This window comes from Pollicipes pollicipes, unplaced genomic scaffold (assembly GCF_011947565.3).
Source record: "Pollicipes pollicipes isolate AB1234 unplaced genomic scaffold, Ppol_2.1 Scaffold_7261;HRSCAF=8764_pilon_pilon_pilon, whole genome shotgun sequence".
NCBI lineage: Eukaryota > Metazoa > Arthropoda > Thecostraca > Pollicipedomorpha > Pollicipedidae > Pollicipes > Pollicipes pollicipes.
Window position 1 is genome coordinate 7,612,556 of NW_023597054.1, and position 13,960 is coordinate 7,626,515.

Consider the following 13,960-nt stretch of genomic DNA (forward strand, 5'->3'; position numbering starts at 1 on the left):
TCTCTCTCTCTCTCGCGCTCTCTCTCGATCTCTTCATCTCTCTGCTCTGCTCTATCTCTTCTCTCTCTCTCTCTTCTCTCTCTCTCTCTCTCTCTCTCTCTCTCTCTCTCTCTCTCTCTCTCGAGCTTTCACCAAAAATGTAGTGCGTAATTCCGGGGACCACGCGGCTCCAGGCTGCTGGATGGCACGACGCCTCAGACGCTATTGCACAGCGTTTGATCGGACTAACCAACCCCGCCGCGCGGTGCGACCGCCTTTGCCGCGGGGACCCTCAACAGCTGAAGGAAACGGCGCACCGCACTGTATTGCACCCAACCCATTGCATCGGAACAAAGACTGAAGCATCACATGGTTACTACGCGACTAGCTGATGCCGGGGCCAACGGCTGTGGTTGCCACACATCTGTTCACGAGCCCGGCCGGACCGGGCCGAACTAGCGCTCGAACTAGCCACGGGCTCAGTGAATTCACAGGCAGAAATGAAACGGCTCGTATGCCAGTGTACGGCTCCCGCAAACACGTCCGACAAACGTACTGGCTGCATTAACGCAGAGTCTTCTATCAGCAATGCCAACAGGCCGTCGCTACAACAAAACTACGTGCCGACAGATTGTTCATTTGTTCTTATGCTGGAAGCAGTCACCTACTCTGTACACCACAACGCAAAATACCAACAGCAGAGCGCTACACGCATTCCAAACGCGCTGTGGAATCTGCCTGATATTCACACTAGCTGCCGATGGCTCGGCTCGGCGCCACAGCCGGCCGCTACAACCGACCGATGCCGCCGGCCGACGTGGCGACCACGCTGCCTCGCGTGCGGGTGGGCGCCGCCGGCCAGGCCTAGTTGGGTGTGGTGCCGGGGTCGGTGTCGACCAGCGATGAGGCCGGTCGGGCACGGCGCAGCCCATCAGCTGGATCACCTCCCGAGCCGCCAGCACGCCGAACCTGACATCACAGCCCTGAATCACTGGACGCCACACAGGCGGGCCCACACCCGCTCTGGTCCACATTGAGGAAGGGACCGAACCGACGGCTCTAGCGATGATTCATCCAGAACGCATGCCTTACCCCTGTCGCGGATTGGTCTGAAACACTGCTCTTGTGTCTCACCCGTCCCGTGGTCTTCGCCTAGCCGAAACCTCGAGTGGCCTTACCTGCCCCGCATGCCTCTACTCCATATGCCAACCAACCAGCACATGGTTCTCACCTGAGACACTTTCGCGCCGTCCGACTCGCCACAAGGGTTCTCTTCTTAGACACTCCTCGCGCGGCCAACACCCATCATTCTCCCCAGAGGCATTCACCACGTGACCCACCCCGTTCCCGGTTGAAACCCCAGACACCCTGCAGATATCGTGGCCAGCCCTGCGGTCCTCACCTGAGACACTCGCCCAGTGGGCGGTCCAGGAGGCCGGTCCTGTGGTCCTCACCCGAGACACTCGCCCAGTGGGCGGTCCAGGAGGCCGGTCCTGTGGTCCTCATCTGAGACACTCGCCCAGTGGGCGGTCCAGGAGGCCGGTCCTGTGGTCCTCATCTGAGACGCTCGCCCAGTGGGCGGTCCAGGAGGCTGGTCCTGCGGTCCTCACCTGAGACACTCGCCCAGTGGACGGTCCAGGAGGCCGGTACTGCGGTCTTCACCTGAGACACTCGCCCAGTGGACGGTCCAGGAGGCCGGTCCTGCGGTCCTCACCTGAGACACTCGCCCAGTGGCGGTCCAGGAGGCCGGTCCTGCGGTCCTCACCTGAGACACTCGCCCAGTGGACGGTCCAGGAGGCCGGTCCTGCGGTCCTCACCTGAGACACTCGCCCAGTGGACGGTCCAGGAGGCCGGTCCTGCGGTCCTCACCTGAGACACTCGCCCAGTGGACGGCCCAGGAGGCCGGTCCTGCGGTCCTCACCTGAGACACTCGCCCAGTGGACGGTCCAGGAGGCCGGTCCTGCGGTCCTCACCTGAGACACTCGCCCAGTGGACGGCCCAGGAGGCCGGTCCTGCGGTCCTCACCTGAGACACTCGCCCAGTGGACGGTCCAGGAGGCCGGTCCTGCGGTCCTCACCTGAGACACTCTTCCAGCGGGCGGTCCAGGAGGCGACCGGCCAGAAAGCCGCCGACCACAGCGTCGCCGGCGCCCGTCGTGTCGGCGATGAGGGCACTCGAGATGGGCGGCACGGCCACCGAGACGGCCCGCACGCTGTCCAGCAGGACCACCGGCTTGGCACTCTGGGTCACTACCATCCTGGCGACAGCGCAGCGTCACACAAGGGCACCATCACGGCCCACACGCTTTCCAGCAAGACCACCGGCTCGGCGCTCTGGGTCACCACTATCCTTGCGACAGCGCAGCATCAGGCGAGGGAACTATCCCCAGGCGTGGCGCGGGGCGGCTGCCAGCGGGTGGCATTCGTTGTGCGGATTTTAGGTAGGTCAGCATTCGCGAAAGAAGGGTCAGATCAGGTTAGCACTGGATCACCAGCTGGACGGACGGATAGCAGACATGGGTCTACCGTAATGTCTTCCGGACACGAAACTGGGCTCGACATTGTCAGTATTTCGTCTACAAACATGCCAGAGTTCAGTCCCAAACGAGCCACACGCAAGCTGATGGGTTCAAAGGCGAGCCAGTCACCAAACAAGGCCTGATGCACTTCCCTGGCGCCCGGGCGGGCTAGAGTCAGTGGTGCTCACAAGCCGGGTGCATCGAAATCCTGAACTTGATCTGTTTCATCGTTACCATTTCAGTAAGTTATGTACTAATGGATCCAGAGCAAACACCTGAGTTCACAATATGGTACAAGAGCCCTGTCAGCTGTTTCTAATCTTGGCAGGTATCAACGGCTCCTGAAGTCTAAAGAGAGCTCACTACGTGCTGCATGAGTCAGTGGTGCTACAAATTACTCTCTTACTTTTTGCAATTAACATGCTATGCCTATTGACGCATGCATGTGAAATGGCCCGCCCAGAAATACATCCTATCGAAGCATATTTTGATCCTTTTATTAAATGAGGATCGTTCATGGTTTACCATTGCCACCCACCCTTTGAACAACTCCAGGGTCGGAGCGCACCGCGGGCTACTTTTAGTCAGTCATTTGATGTGCAAAACATAACTGCATTCACACGCTTTATCAGCTAAAGCTTTGTCAAAACGACATCGACATGCTTGGACATTGATGGGGTCTTCACAGTTAACTGAAACACATCAGTCCAGAGATAATCCTTAACTATGCAATGCAAAGCGTCTTCGCGTTAGGGCAGCCTGTTAACGACTTAATGCCGAGTGCGGGCCGTCGTTCACAAAAAAGTGTAAGGGGCTAAGCACCTGCCTCATAGGAACAAAGGCCATTCCGTACCCGACCTTGGGTGCACCACTGTCGTCAGTTGGTATTAACGCCATATACTGGCGCTATGCGAAAACGCTGTCCATTAAAGGAGAAATCTTATGAGATACGATTCTAAAGCTCCTGGTTTCATCTATCCTAAAGTGTTACTTAAAAATAGATATGTTTAGAGGATCCACAAAACACAATGTTTTTGTATTCAGCTAATCCTGAGCTTTAAAATATCGCAAAAGTCTGGCCATGTCAGTAAAATCCACAAAGACCTGCAGGCTTCTAAAGGTCTCTGCGGGGCCTCTTTGTGAGGCCCCCGCCTAACGGGCTGGCAGGCTCTGAATTGGCGGCTCTGCCGTCTGATGAGCGCTGCTCGCGAACGCCTCAGTGGCCGAGGCGCCGATATAACGGAATCAAGGGGAAATGACAAGGTCCATTAGAGGGGAGCAGCAGTGCTTCGTCGGAACAGACATCCGTTACTGCGAGGCTGGTGTCGGTCTGGCCCGGTCTGGCCCGGTCTGGCCCGGTCCGGCCCGGCCCAGCCCCGCCCCGACCCACCAGTTGCCAGAGCCGTTTCAATGGCAGTGGCAGCTCCCCCCCCCCCCCCTCTGTCTCTACCGCCCCGCCCCATAGCAGCGAATGGGTCGAACAGATTGTGACGGCGCGTTGTTCAAGGCAACAAGCCCTGGCCCACTAGGATAGTCCAGGATGACGACAGACGGAGGATCCGCCAGGGCAAAGGCAACGAGCGGCACAAAAACGACTGAGGTTGGCTACCTGATCAATTATCGGTTGTTGGGTCAGCCGGTAACGCACACTGTGGTGCTCTAGTCTACTGGAGTAGCCGAGATGCACCACAAAAGCAGAGGTTTCTGCGGTGCTGATCTGAGACGAAGCGCGCGTGCGAACGTGCGTCTCGGATGCTTGTGTGTGCGCGTGCTGAGCGGTCACTGCGCAGCCGCCATGTGAGGGGTCCGCGTGAGTTACCTGAGCACAGGCGGGTCGCCGCTGCTCAGCGACTCTGCCGAGGGCGCCGGCTCTCCGCTAGTCCTGGTCATGGCCTCCAGCGCGCGCCGCCGGCCGGCTGCCGCCTCCACTACCCGGCAGTAGCCCAGCGGCGACACGTCAAACTCGCCCTCCTGCGGGCACAGCCGGGGGCAGACTACACAACAGTGCCTCAGAGGCGACACGTCAAACTCGCCCTCCTGCGGGCACAGCCGGGGGCAGACTACACAACAGTGCCTCAGAGACGACACGTCAAACTCGCCCTCCTGCGGGCACAGCCGGGGGCAGACTACACAACAGTGCCTCAGAGGCGACACGTCAAACTCGCCCTCCTGCGGGCACAGCCGGGGGCAGACTACACAACAGTGCCTCAGAGGCGACACGTCAAACTCGCCCTCCTGCGGGCACAGCCGGGGGCAGACTACACAACAGTGCCTCAGAGGCGACACGTCAAACTCGCCCTCCTGCGGGCACAGCCGGGGGCAGACTACACAACAGTGCCTCAGAGGCGACACGTCAAACTCGCCCTCCTGCGGGCACAGCCGGGGGCAGACTACACAACAGTGCCTCAGAGACGACACGTCAAACTTCCTCTCTTGAATGAACCGTCACGCCCCCAGACGGCGCGATCAGCGCGTCACCATGTCTAACCAACTGGGTATGTCGCCTGTTATGGTGTAATGGCGACGCTTGGTAACGACGTGTGATACCTCACCATAGCGGTACAGTTCGGGACACCTTTATTTTTGCATAACAACATCATTTCCAGGAAAACAACACACATTCTGTACATAAGCGACGTCTGGAAAGCTACTTAACGAAGCTAATTACCATGAAAGGAAGAAAATACAGGAGTGGAATCCCAAGGCACGGGTGCTAGAAGAAACGTGCAATGAGAAACAAACATATTCTCCAGCCCAGATCACCACCGTGAAAGTGACAGGTGATATGTGATATGACATCGGCAGCCACTGGCCACATAGTTCAGTCTGCTCCGAGCCCTCCGTCCCCCGGAAGCATGCCCACTGCCCCACCCCTCGCTACCACCCAACGGCCCTCTGACCTTGCGACCGACAGCGCGTGCCAGGGCAGCGTACTCGGTCACATGACCGAACAGGAAGGTCACGTGCGGCAGCATCTGACAGATGGCGTCCGTATGCTCCTGACAGACGTAGGTACCCGATAGACTGAACACCAGCTGTTTGCCAGCGTCCGAGCAGAAGCGGGCCACCTGCATGGCCGTCTCCGGGTCGTGCGTCACGAAGAACCCCTGCCGCCGGCCAAACACACCGGTCAGTTGAAACGCTTGAGCTGGGCCCACCTGGTAACGTCTCCATGAATCGGGCATTGACAGGCGACTAAAATGTTACATGTAGTCGCCGGAAGCATGACATGTATTAAGTGCAGACATGTGAGGGAAAAAACGACTTGTTGGGGCGCAAAAGAAACATGTGAATTTCCTATTCTGAGTCTGAACACCGGCTTCTTCTTAAACTCACTGAACGTTCAACCAAATCTGACCAATCTCTCCCTCTCCCGCCCTTGTAAAAAGTGTATCGGTGCGCTTGGTTCCGATGGGCACGTCTAGGCGGTCGGTCCGGCATCAATGTGTATCGGCGCGCTTGGTTCCGACGGGCACGTCTAGGCGGTCGGCCCGGCATCAATGTGTATCAGTGCGCTCGGTTCCCACAGGCACATCTAGGCGGTCGGTCCGACATTAATGGTTACCTCGACATAGACATAGGTGGCGCTGGTGAGCAGCGCCAGGTTGTCCGGCACGAAGACCCGGTCCGGTCGGCAGAAGTTGGCGGCACCGAGGTCGGCCACCAGGGAGCGGTCCGTGCCCCGCACCAGGTTCACTGACCGGCCGGTGGCCATCTCCTCGTGCACCACGTACCTGAGATACAGTGGCGGCGTGTGTAGCTCCTCAAATTCACACACATGGAAGTATTTATTCACTGTGCATGCCGAATGTATACAGCATTAACCAGTTGGTATATGTTCTCCGGTAGCAGTCTTAGTCATAGTCTTATGCAGGTGATTCCTGAATGTAACGTGGTGCGAAGAAATGGGCAGTCCGATTAGCCCGGAGGAATTAAATTAATAACCCGTTAATAATAAGCGTTTGTCGTCTAGTCACTTTGCAAAAGAACAGCAAGGTGGTGGATGCAGCAGCGTGTAAGAGTATATCATGCAGGACATGCTCCTGCATATCATGCAGGACATTGGCAACCGCGCATATACACTTCGTGTCAGATTTAATAAACAGTGTCGAAATGGCCATCGAACGAATCCCGCGACAACATATCATCGGTGGTGTGTATATAAATGTGATCTGAGCTGATTCTATCCCTATTTAATACCATCTCATATCACTTTGATCATTCAGTCCTCTGTTCGAATTCGACCAAGAAAAAATAAAATGTCAGGCCACGTGAAATAAGATTACGCATGCGAAGCAGATCTTCATATTACGTCGTTATACCATCAAAAAATGTAAATCGAACTGTGTGCTGATCTTTTATCAGTGTGCTTCCATCACTTGCAAAAATCACTGCAACTGGCCGCTGTCACCGGCTCCAATGCCAGCCAGGATTTCTTCCCGGGAAATCATATGTAACGTTTACACATAGCTAACATGCACGATAAAATGGATACCGCTGTTGTCTTCCCATTCCGTGGTTGGCTTGCTGAGCTACCGGCTAGTATCGATCTGAATAAGTTGGAACACAAGCCGAGAGAGCTCACCTAGGAGATCCAACAAGTCTTGCCCCGTGTCGACGAAAGATGTAGTATCTATACAATCATTCGCCACCGACAAAGACGACAGCGTCAAAGCCGCTCTTTTTTCATTATCGCTGATGTCACCCAAAACCAGCCAGAGCTACTGTCTCGGGCCCCAAACCAAGATGCAATACCGTCAACGCTGCTCCGACCGCAGGTTAACCGAGCGGCAGTGCAGCAGGTCGTGGTACGGCTTCGGGCCATTCTTAGGGTACTCAGCGGATACAGCCGCAGACGGCCACGCGGGTGCCCCTTCCGCTGACATATCTAAGACAGACCTGCGCCTGCACCAGACCCTGCTGCAATTCTGTAAGGTGGAACTTACATGTTTTGGCTTACATGACTGTGCGCCCAAGCGACGTCCAGAAATCAGGCCCAGACGCCAGGGATTGCAAAGGTTCGGCAGGACGCCGCGGCTCGAGGATAACACGAAAAACAGAGCGATTACCGGCGCGAACCATGGGAAAGCATGCACCACGACACGGCCGGGCAACATTAGCGTATCCACTGCTGGTTAACACTTGGGTGAGGGCCACGAGGTCGATGCTCTGGAGAGAAGGGCGCCAGCTGTCGGCACAACGTCGACATGCAACGGCTGACGAAAGTAACGTCAGCGATGAACTCAGCGCCTTGAAGTCAATGGGAGAATAATGGGAGGGGCTGCGGTAAGGCGACCGGCCGTCGGCGGAATCGAGAAGGCGGTCGCTAGAGACGAAAAATGACGGGACCGTAGCGTGTCGAGAGAGGATTCGACACAGAGGAGTTCGATGGAGAGACCAGCTCGACGGAGGGGACCACCTCGGCGCAGAGACCAGCTCGACACGTGCCTCCGACCAGCGTACTCCTGTTGGCTTCCGGCAGCCCCCGACCCTCCACAGCCGGCTCAAGACCCCCAAACATGAAGCACCCGACCTATACCACTTCTTCTGTAGCGCATTCTGTAGAATTGTGAGCCCAGCGCGTGGCGCTATGTAAACTACCCATAAGTGGACCGTTTCGGGGGCGGGATGGGCGCGCGTCAGAGGGCCGGGGGTGGGCATGATGGAGGAATGATATGGGGTGGGCATACTAGGAATGAGCAGTGGTAGGAAACCGATGGCGGGTCGTATTAGATGCAAGATTATGTCAGAACTATGGCGGAGAGGTGTATTGCGTGTATGCAGACGAACACCGTGTGCCTAGATGTGTGGATGTGGACTTGATTTGAATGCATAGGCTAATAAACAAGGCGTGATTTTAAGGGAGGAAGCGAGGAACTCAAGCGAGGAATGGACGTGGTGTAAACGAACTGTAATCAAGTCGCGTTTCTAGATCTAGATAGGACACATCGGTAAATTCGTAGCCTGCGCGAGTCTCCTACGCAATGTCAGGATGGAAGATGGACTTTGCTAGTTAAAATATGCTACTTTATATGCGGTGCACGCAGCTCTTGACGCCAAATAACGGCTAAATTACACGTGATATTCAGCGAACGTTAAAGATTCAGTGCCTAGGACGGCGGAGACGGCGCAGTGAAATCGGAAAATATCGGTGAACTTTCACTAAAATGGGATTTTCTAGACAGAAATAAAGGCCGGACGAAGCTACAAAGTTGCCCCCAATCTCTTCGCTTATAAAGCACGGTGGCGGACCAGGCCTTATTCGCAGTAAATCATACCATGCATAAAACCGGTTACTTCGTGTGCCTGGGATGATCTCCTCTCGCTCTCTCGCTCTCTCGCTCTCTCTCTCTCTCTCTCTCTCTCTCTCTCTCTCTCTCTCTCTCTCTCTCTCTCTCTCTCTCTCTCTCTCTCTCTCTCTCTCTCTCTCTCTCTCTCTTGGATGTTTGGTAATGTATCGTACCAATGCATGTACTGGATATAATGGGCCCTGACAGAGGCCCGGACTACGCCATGCCTCCTGGTTCCTGAAATGTCCATCTCAGTCGCCTGCGCTCCCTATCGCCATGTCTCCTGGTCCCTGATTTGTCCATCCCAGTTTCCGGCGCTCCCAATGAAAGCTCCAGATGATGTGCATCGTGTTCGCTGGCCATATTTCCTCCAACATCCTGGTATGTCTCGTTCTCGCACTTTGTCTCCTAATCGCGCATCTACCACTCTCTGTCGTCTCGCTCAGTGGGCGACTCTCCAAAGCAAAGAATGACGACTCATGGCGAAAATGCGTTTGGAATAATGTTAGGTAGTTAAAATGCATCTAGAAAAATGTCAAATCGAGCCCAAATATCAGTGAGGAATTATCCATCGCTGGCAAAAAAGTCCACTTTTTCTGCAGCCTTACAACTACGAGCTCACTTCTGCTAGATGCTAATCGGACTTATCGAAGCGTAAAATGCATTATACTGCTGAATGAAAACTATGACTAAACTCCCGACCTTTGATAAAGCAAACTCCTAACACTGTCTGAAAAATTGAGCTTTACTTGTTCATAGCCAGGTCATCCTGTGGAGCTAGACTCTGAAGAATGTCATAAGTCACAAACTGCAATGAGTCCACTGCAGCTGACATAATGAGTAGGCGTACGTCCTTACAAACCAGTTCATAAGGAAGGGCAGCTGATTTTGCAGCCAGTCTTTGGACTGAATTTTACTTTGTTCAAGGCAACAATCTCATCAGATGTCAAAATGTTTGCCTGTTGATCGTGACAAAAGTAGCCGCTGAAGACCAGGTCGGGTGGACTGGGACCAAGTATACAATAGCTCCCAAGGTTGGCTCAATGGCATGTAGCCTCTGCCTGCAGCTGCTATGATTGTAGAATATACCAACCTTCAAGGAAAATTAGCAGATTATTTAACACGAATGATTGTCTTGTGAAAGACTCCTAACGGAAATAAACGCTGTCTCTAAATGACAGATATAGAATGACTGACACATGGAGCACATTGGCTCCCTTGAGTGGCTCCACATATGGAGAACGGTATTATGATTTTCCACATTCCTTCATGTATGCCCCCTCTCCCCCCCCCCCGTTTCCATTTTAATTCAGAGAAGAGACAAATTCTCCACTAAAATGAGGCCCCTTAAGTTCAAAAGGTTGGACATTAACACACGCTCGGGTGTGGGAGTCAAATTGCCCCCCCCCCCCCAAGAGTTTTCCGGAATGGTTTCCGAAAGGTGTGGCGCAACCGCGCCAAATTGTGCATAGCTACAGACAATTGAAAAGCGGATCGTTTGGTATCAAAAATTTAGAATTATCTTGTAGGGTCGCTGACCTATGGCAGGTCAAAAAGAGGCGATGGTTTCAGCGAAGACAATATCTTTGGAATCGTTCAATCTGATCCAACAACGGAGTGTTCAGACAAAGACATACATATCTTAGATACTTAGTTAGGCGACACAACAATTAAATGAGCAAATTACATTGACTAAAGGTCAGGTATGAAGGTCAGACCACGGTCAAAACCAATCTGGTTTGATCACTTTATGGTTTGCTGTATGAGGTAGTTTCTGGTGCTCATTTCAAATTTATTAATACCAGGAACTGCATTATACACTTTCCATGAACTTCTTAAAGGTAAGAAAAGGGCACTGACTGAAATGACCCAGGTCAAGACTTGTTTAGGAACATACTGCCTAGCGTAATCTTTGTCGCTTATCCAAATGTAAAACTGAGAGTAATCTTGTGTGATTTTGGTCACCATGACCTTCAAATGGTTTAACAAGATCACTGACCTTAATGCGCATGTGGCCTTTTGTTTGGAACAGTTATCTAGGTCCTAGGGGTCCTTTGGAGACCAAACTGGAATTTGACCTTGTTTGACCTTATTTGACCCTAAATGACCCAGGAACCTCAAACTTTGACCGAAGTGAGTCCACGTACAGGTCCACACACCCTGTGAATTTGGTGTTTCTAGCTTTCTTAGTTCCTGAGACCTCAGGGGGGTCAAACTGGCCCCCACCCGAGCGAAGGGTATCCAGCCGGCCGCCCGGGCATAAGAGCATGTTAAGCACCTGCGTAGGTTATGGACAATTTGGAGGACTGGGTATTTCACCATGGGAGACTAGCCCAGACATATGCAAGCGTGTTACCTTGTCGATGATCTACCCATCTTCAGGCGTGTTACCTTGTCGATGATCACTGTACAATAATGACTAATCAAGATAAACATGCCTACAATCACAGCATCAGCACCCGTTACGGTTTCTGTGGGGAAGGCGCATCGCCCGATCTCAAATTTAAGGGTCGTGCGTTCAAAACCCGGCCGGACCACAAGCTGTTTTGTTTGGCCTCTATAGGCTATTTTGCACTCATTGCTAAAGACCTACTCACGTTATCAGTGAAATGCAGCAGTAAATTCCTTGACAGTTTCGCATGGAGATTGCGGGCCTGACACCCTCTAAACATGACATGAGGTGACATTATATGGTGTGACACACACTCCACTGACCTGTGTGTCATGTCAATTGCACTGAAATTATTACTTGGGCTTTATAGAATTAGGCACAATTATCCTGGTGCGAACCCACGTTATAACTTGGATTCGAGCGCAATGCATCGATCACGAAATTACGAAGACATGGTTGAATGGGGAGCATGCTGATCAAACGTCACAAATTATTGAACTTTAACGTCAATGGGGAGTGACCGTTCCGCCTTTTGAATGGGTTAATTTCGAAGGAAATAGGCGTCCTCTCAGTGATGTCCGGCCACCGGGGATAAGCCAAAGACTCAATCTGGACACACTTGTTACAACCTAGCGGGCGCGTGAGGCCAAAGACGACTATGTATGTAGGGCCTACATGCCCATGTTTGCCGACATTGGTAACGTTGCTGACAAAGGAGACGGGACTTTGGGCCGTCAGAGCAAAAGTGATTCTGCCGAAGGGCTGATCTCATTTAAAGGGGGGACGCCAGTCAGAAGAGCTCTCATTTTGAGCTTCGGGGCGGTGCCCATAAACTCAAAATCGTCACATGTTTCTCGCAAAGACGTTTGCGAAAGATGTCGTACTCGGCCAGGGGTCGTTGGCATTGGGGGAACGCAGGCTCTCCTTAGTGGCAGGACGCCACCTGGGCGATACTAAGGATGAAGAGCCACTCCAGGTCACAGAACAACGTACTAGTTGTACGCTGTTGTACTCTTCGCCAGCTGACACTGGCATAGACAGTCTGAGTGGCTCTCACAGCGTACGATCCCAGCCAGGTAATACCTATGTGAAGGGCAGGCCCTCCTTAGGGCAAGGACGCTACGTGGGCGACGCTAAGGATGAGAGCCTCCTGTACTGGCGGAAAAGACGTTTGGTTATACGCTGTTGCCCCTCACCCGAATGAACCCAAACGCTTCGCGTGAAAGAACCTGACGTTCCGAAATGAGGAGGAATGAGCATTGCAGATGTATGTTCAAGGTTCCCTAACACTAAAATCTGGCAGCATATTAGGCAACAATACTCCATCCCGACCCTGCGTGCCACAAGAGGGAAATGATAGGGCAAAATTGTGTGGCCGACGTTGATTAGCGATACGAAAAATGAATGCAGCGTATGATGATAGGAAGGGGGGGGGGGCGAATGCATGAGCTTGCGTGCAAGTTGATAGATTATAAGGACCAGTGGACGCAACGGCAGCTCAGGGTAAGGATGAACGAATTAAAGTTGTATTTAAAGTCAGTTGATGTTAAAACCGAAAACAGACTGGGGGAGTAGGCGAAATGCTCGACAGGACGCTCGTGGCCCAAGTCGTGTCAAACGAGTGCAGCAAGGGAAGAACCACTCCACGGACTCCTCTCGTAATCACCATGTTCCTAGCTCAACCTCACTCTCCATCCCGAGCAGTGAAGTGCATATGTGTCTCACACGGAATTGGCCAGCCTCACACTTGCATATAGTCTGGAAGGTGCGCAAGGTATCGCGCATCACTGAGTGCGGTTTTCTTTGCAAGACGGCCGGGTTGCCTGAACATATGACGACATTCCTGGCATCAAATGAAAAGGGAGTGCCCTCAAATTATCTCCAGTGGTTCTTCAAGACAACGGAGCTCTTACAATAAGTTTTGGGAAGTGTTGCAAAGGTTACAGAATGTTGCAACAACAGTCAACTGGTTAACGAATCAAGTTGGCGTTTTAAAACCACCTTAATTGTTTTCGCTAGGCATTAAAGATCCTGAAGGCCAATTTTCCAAATGGTTGTAAAGAGTTGCAGGAGGTCGCAAGAGTGACTTACGGCAGAACTAAGCGTCATACAGTGGAGGGACCACTTCCGTTTTTCGCAAGTCTCGAAAGTCCCAAACTATAAATTTTCGAAAGTATTGCAAAAACGCACCAAAACTACAAATCAGTGCGCGCTCACCCCGCAGGAACGCTACACTACCAGACGATGCACGAGCCCGCGGACGCAGCAGCATTGGCCATTATGTGTTGCCACTTGAAGTCGGTTTCGAATGGTGTTAGCGACAATCAGAAGATAGTCATGGCTTCGACGCTGTTGTCTATGGAAGTCACCAACGCTGTATTGTCATTCACCAGTGGCGAATGACGTGATTTTGAGGATGTTGCGCCGTTCGTCAACTGGGACACATACTTGACATATATGGTAGATGCATCTCGTTGGCTGATATTGCAGCTGCTTCAGATCGATGTTAGCCGATGGCCCAGCAATCCAGGCGATCATCCGCAGGTCAACGACAGCTGTCCGCTTTACAGTGATTTCGAGCGGTCTACACACAAGTTTCTTATGATGTTGCAGTGAAGTGTGAGTCAATGATTGAGATCTTCGCAGGCACTGCAGACGGTCACAGAGATCCACTACAATCCCTCCCACAGGAGGTGGAGGCCCAACAGTAAAAGATCCGCAACTTTTATAAGCGTTCACCGTACACACTTGGATATGCAATATCGCACGGTCTCTGCTCAT

The 13,960-nt window shown here is 52.9% G+C and overlaps 1 protein-coding gene across 3 annotated transcripts in view; it reads right to left on the reverse strand.

Annotated features, from left to right (window-relative positions):
• Positions 1-286: 286 nt before the first annotated feature.
• The window catches only part of LOC119111772 (adenosine kinase), a 28,625-nt gene continuing 14,951 nt past the window's right edge, over positions 287-13,960 (reverse strand). For all 3 annotated transcript variants that reach the window (XM_037235593.1, XM_037235594.1, XM_037235595.1), the window contains 5 exons: positions 6,063-6,231; positions 5,398-5,604; positions 4,317-4,468; positions 2,057-2,236; positions 287-948 (listed from right to left, as the gene is read on the reverse strand). In XM_037235593.1, the coding sequence (XP_037091488.1) occupies positions 615-948; positions 2,057-2,236; positions 4,317-4,468; positions 5,398-5,604; positions 6,063-6,231 (1,042 nt within the window). In that variant the 3' untranslated portion in view covers positions 287-614. The remainder of the gene's footprint in view (positions 949-2,056; positions 2,237-4,316; positions 4,469-5,397; positions 5,605-6,062; positions 6,232-13,960) is intronic.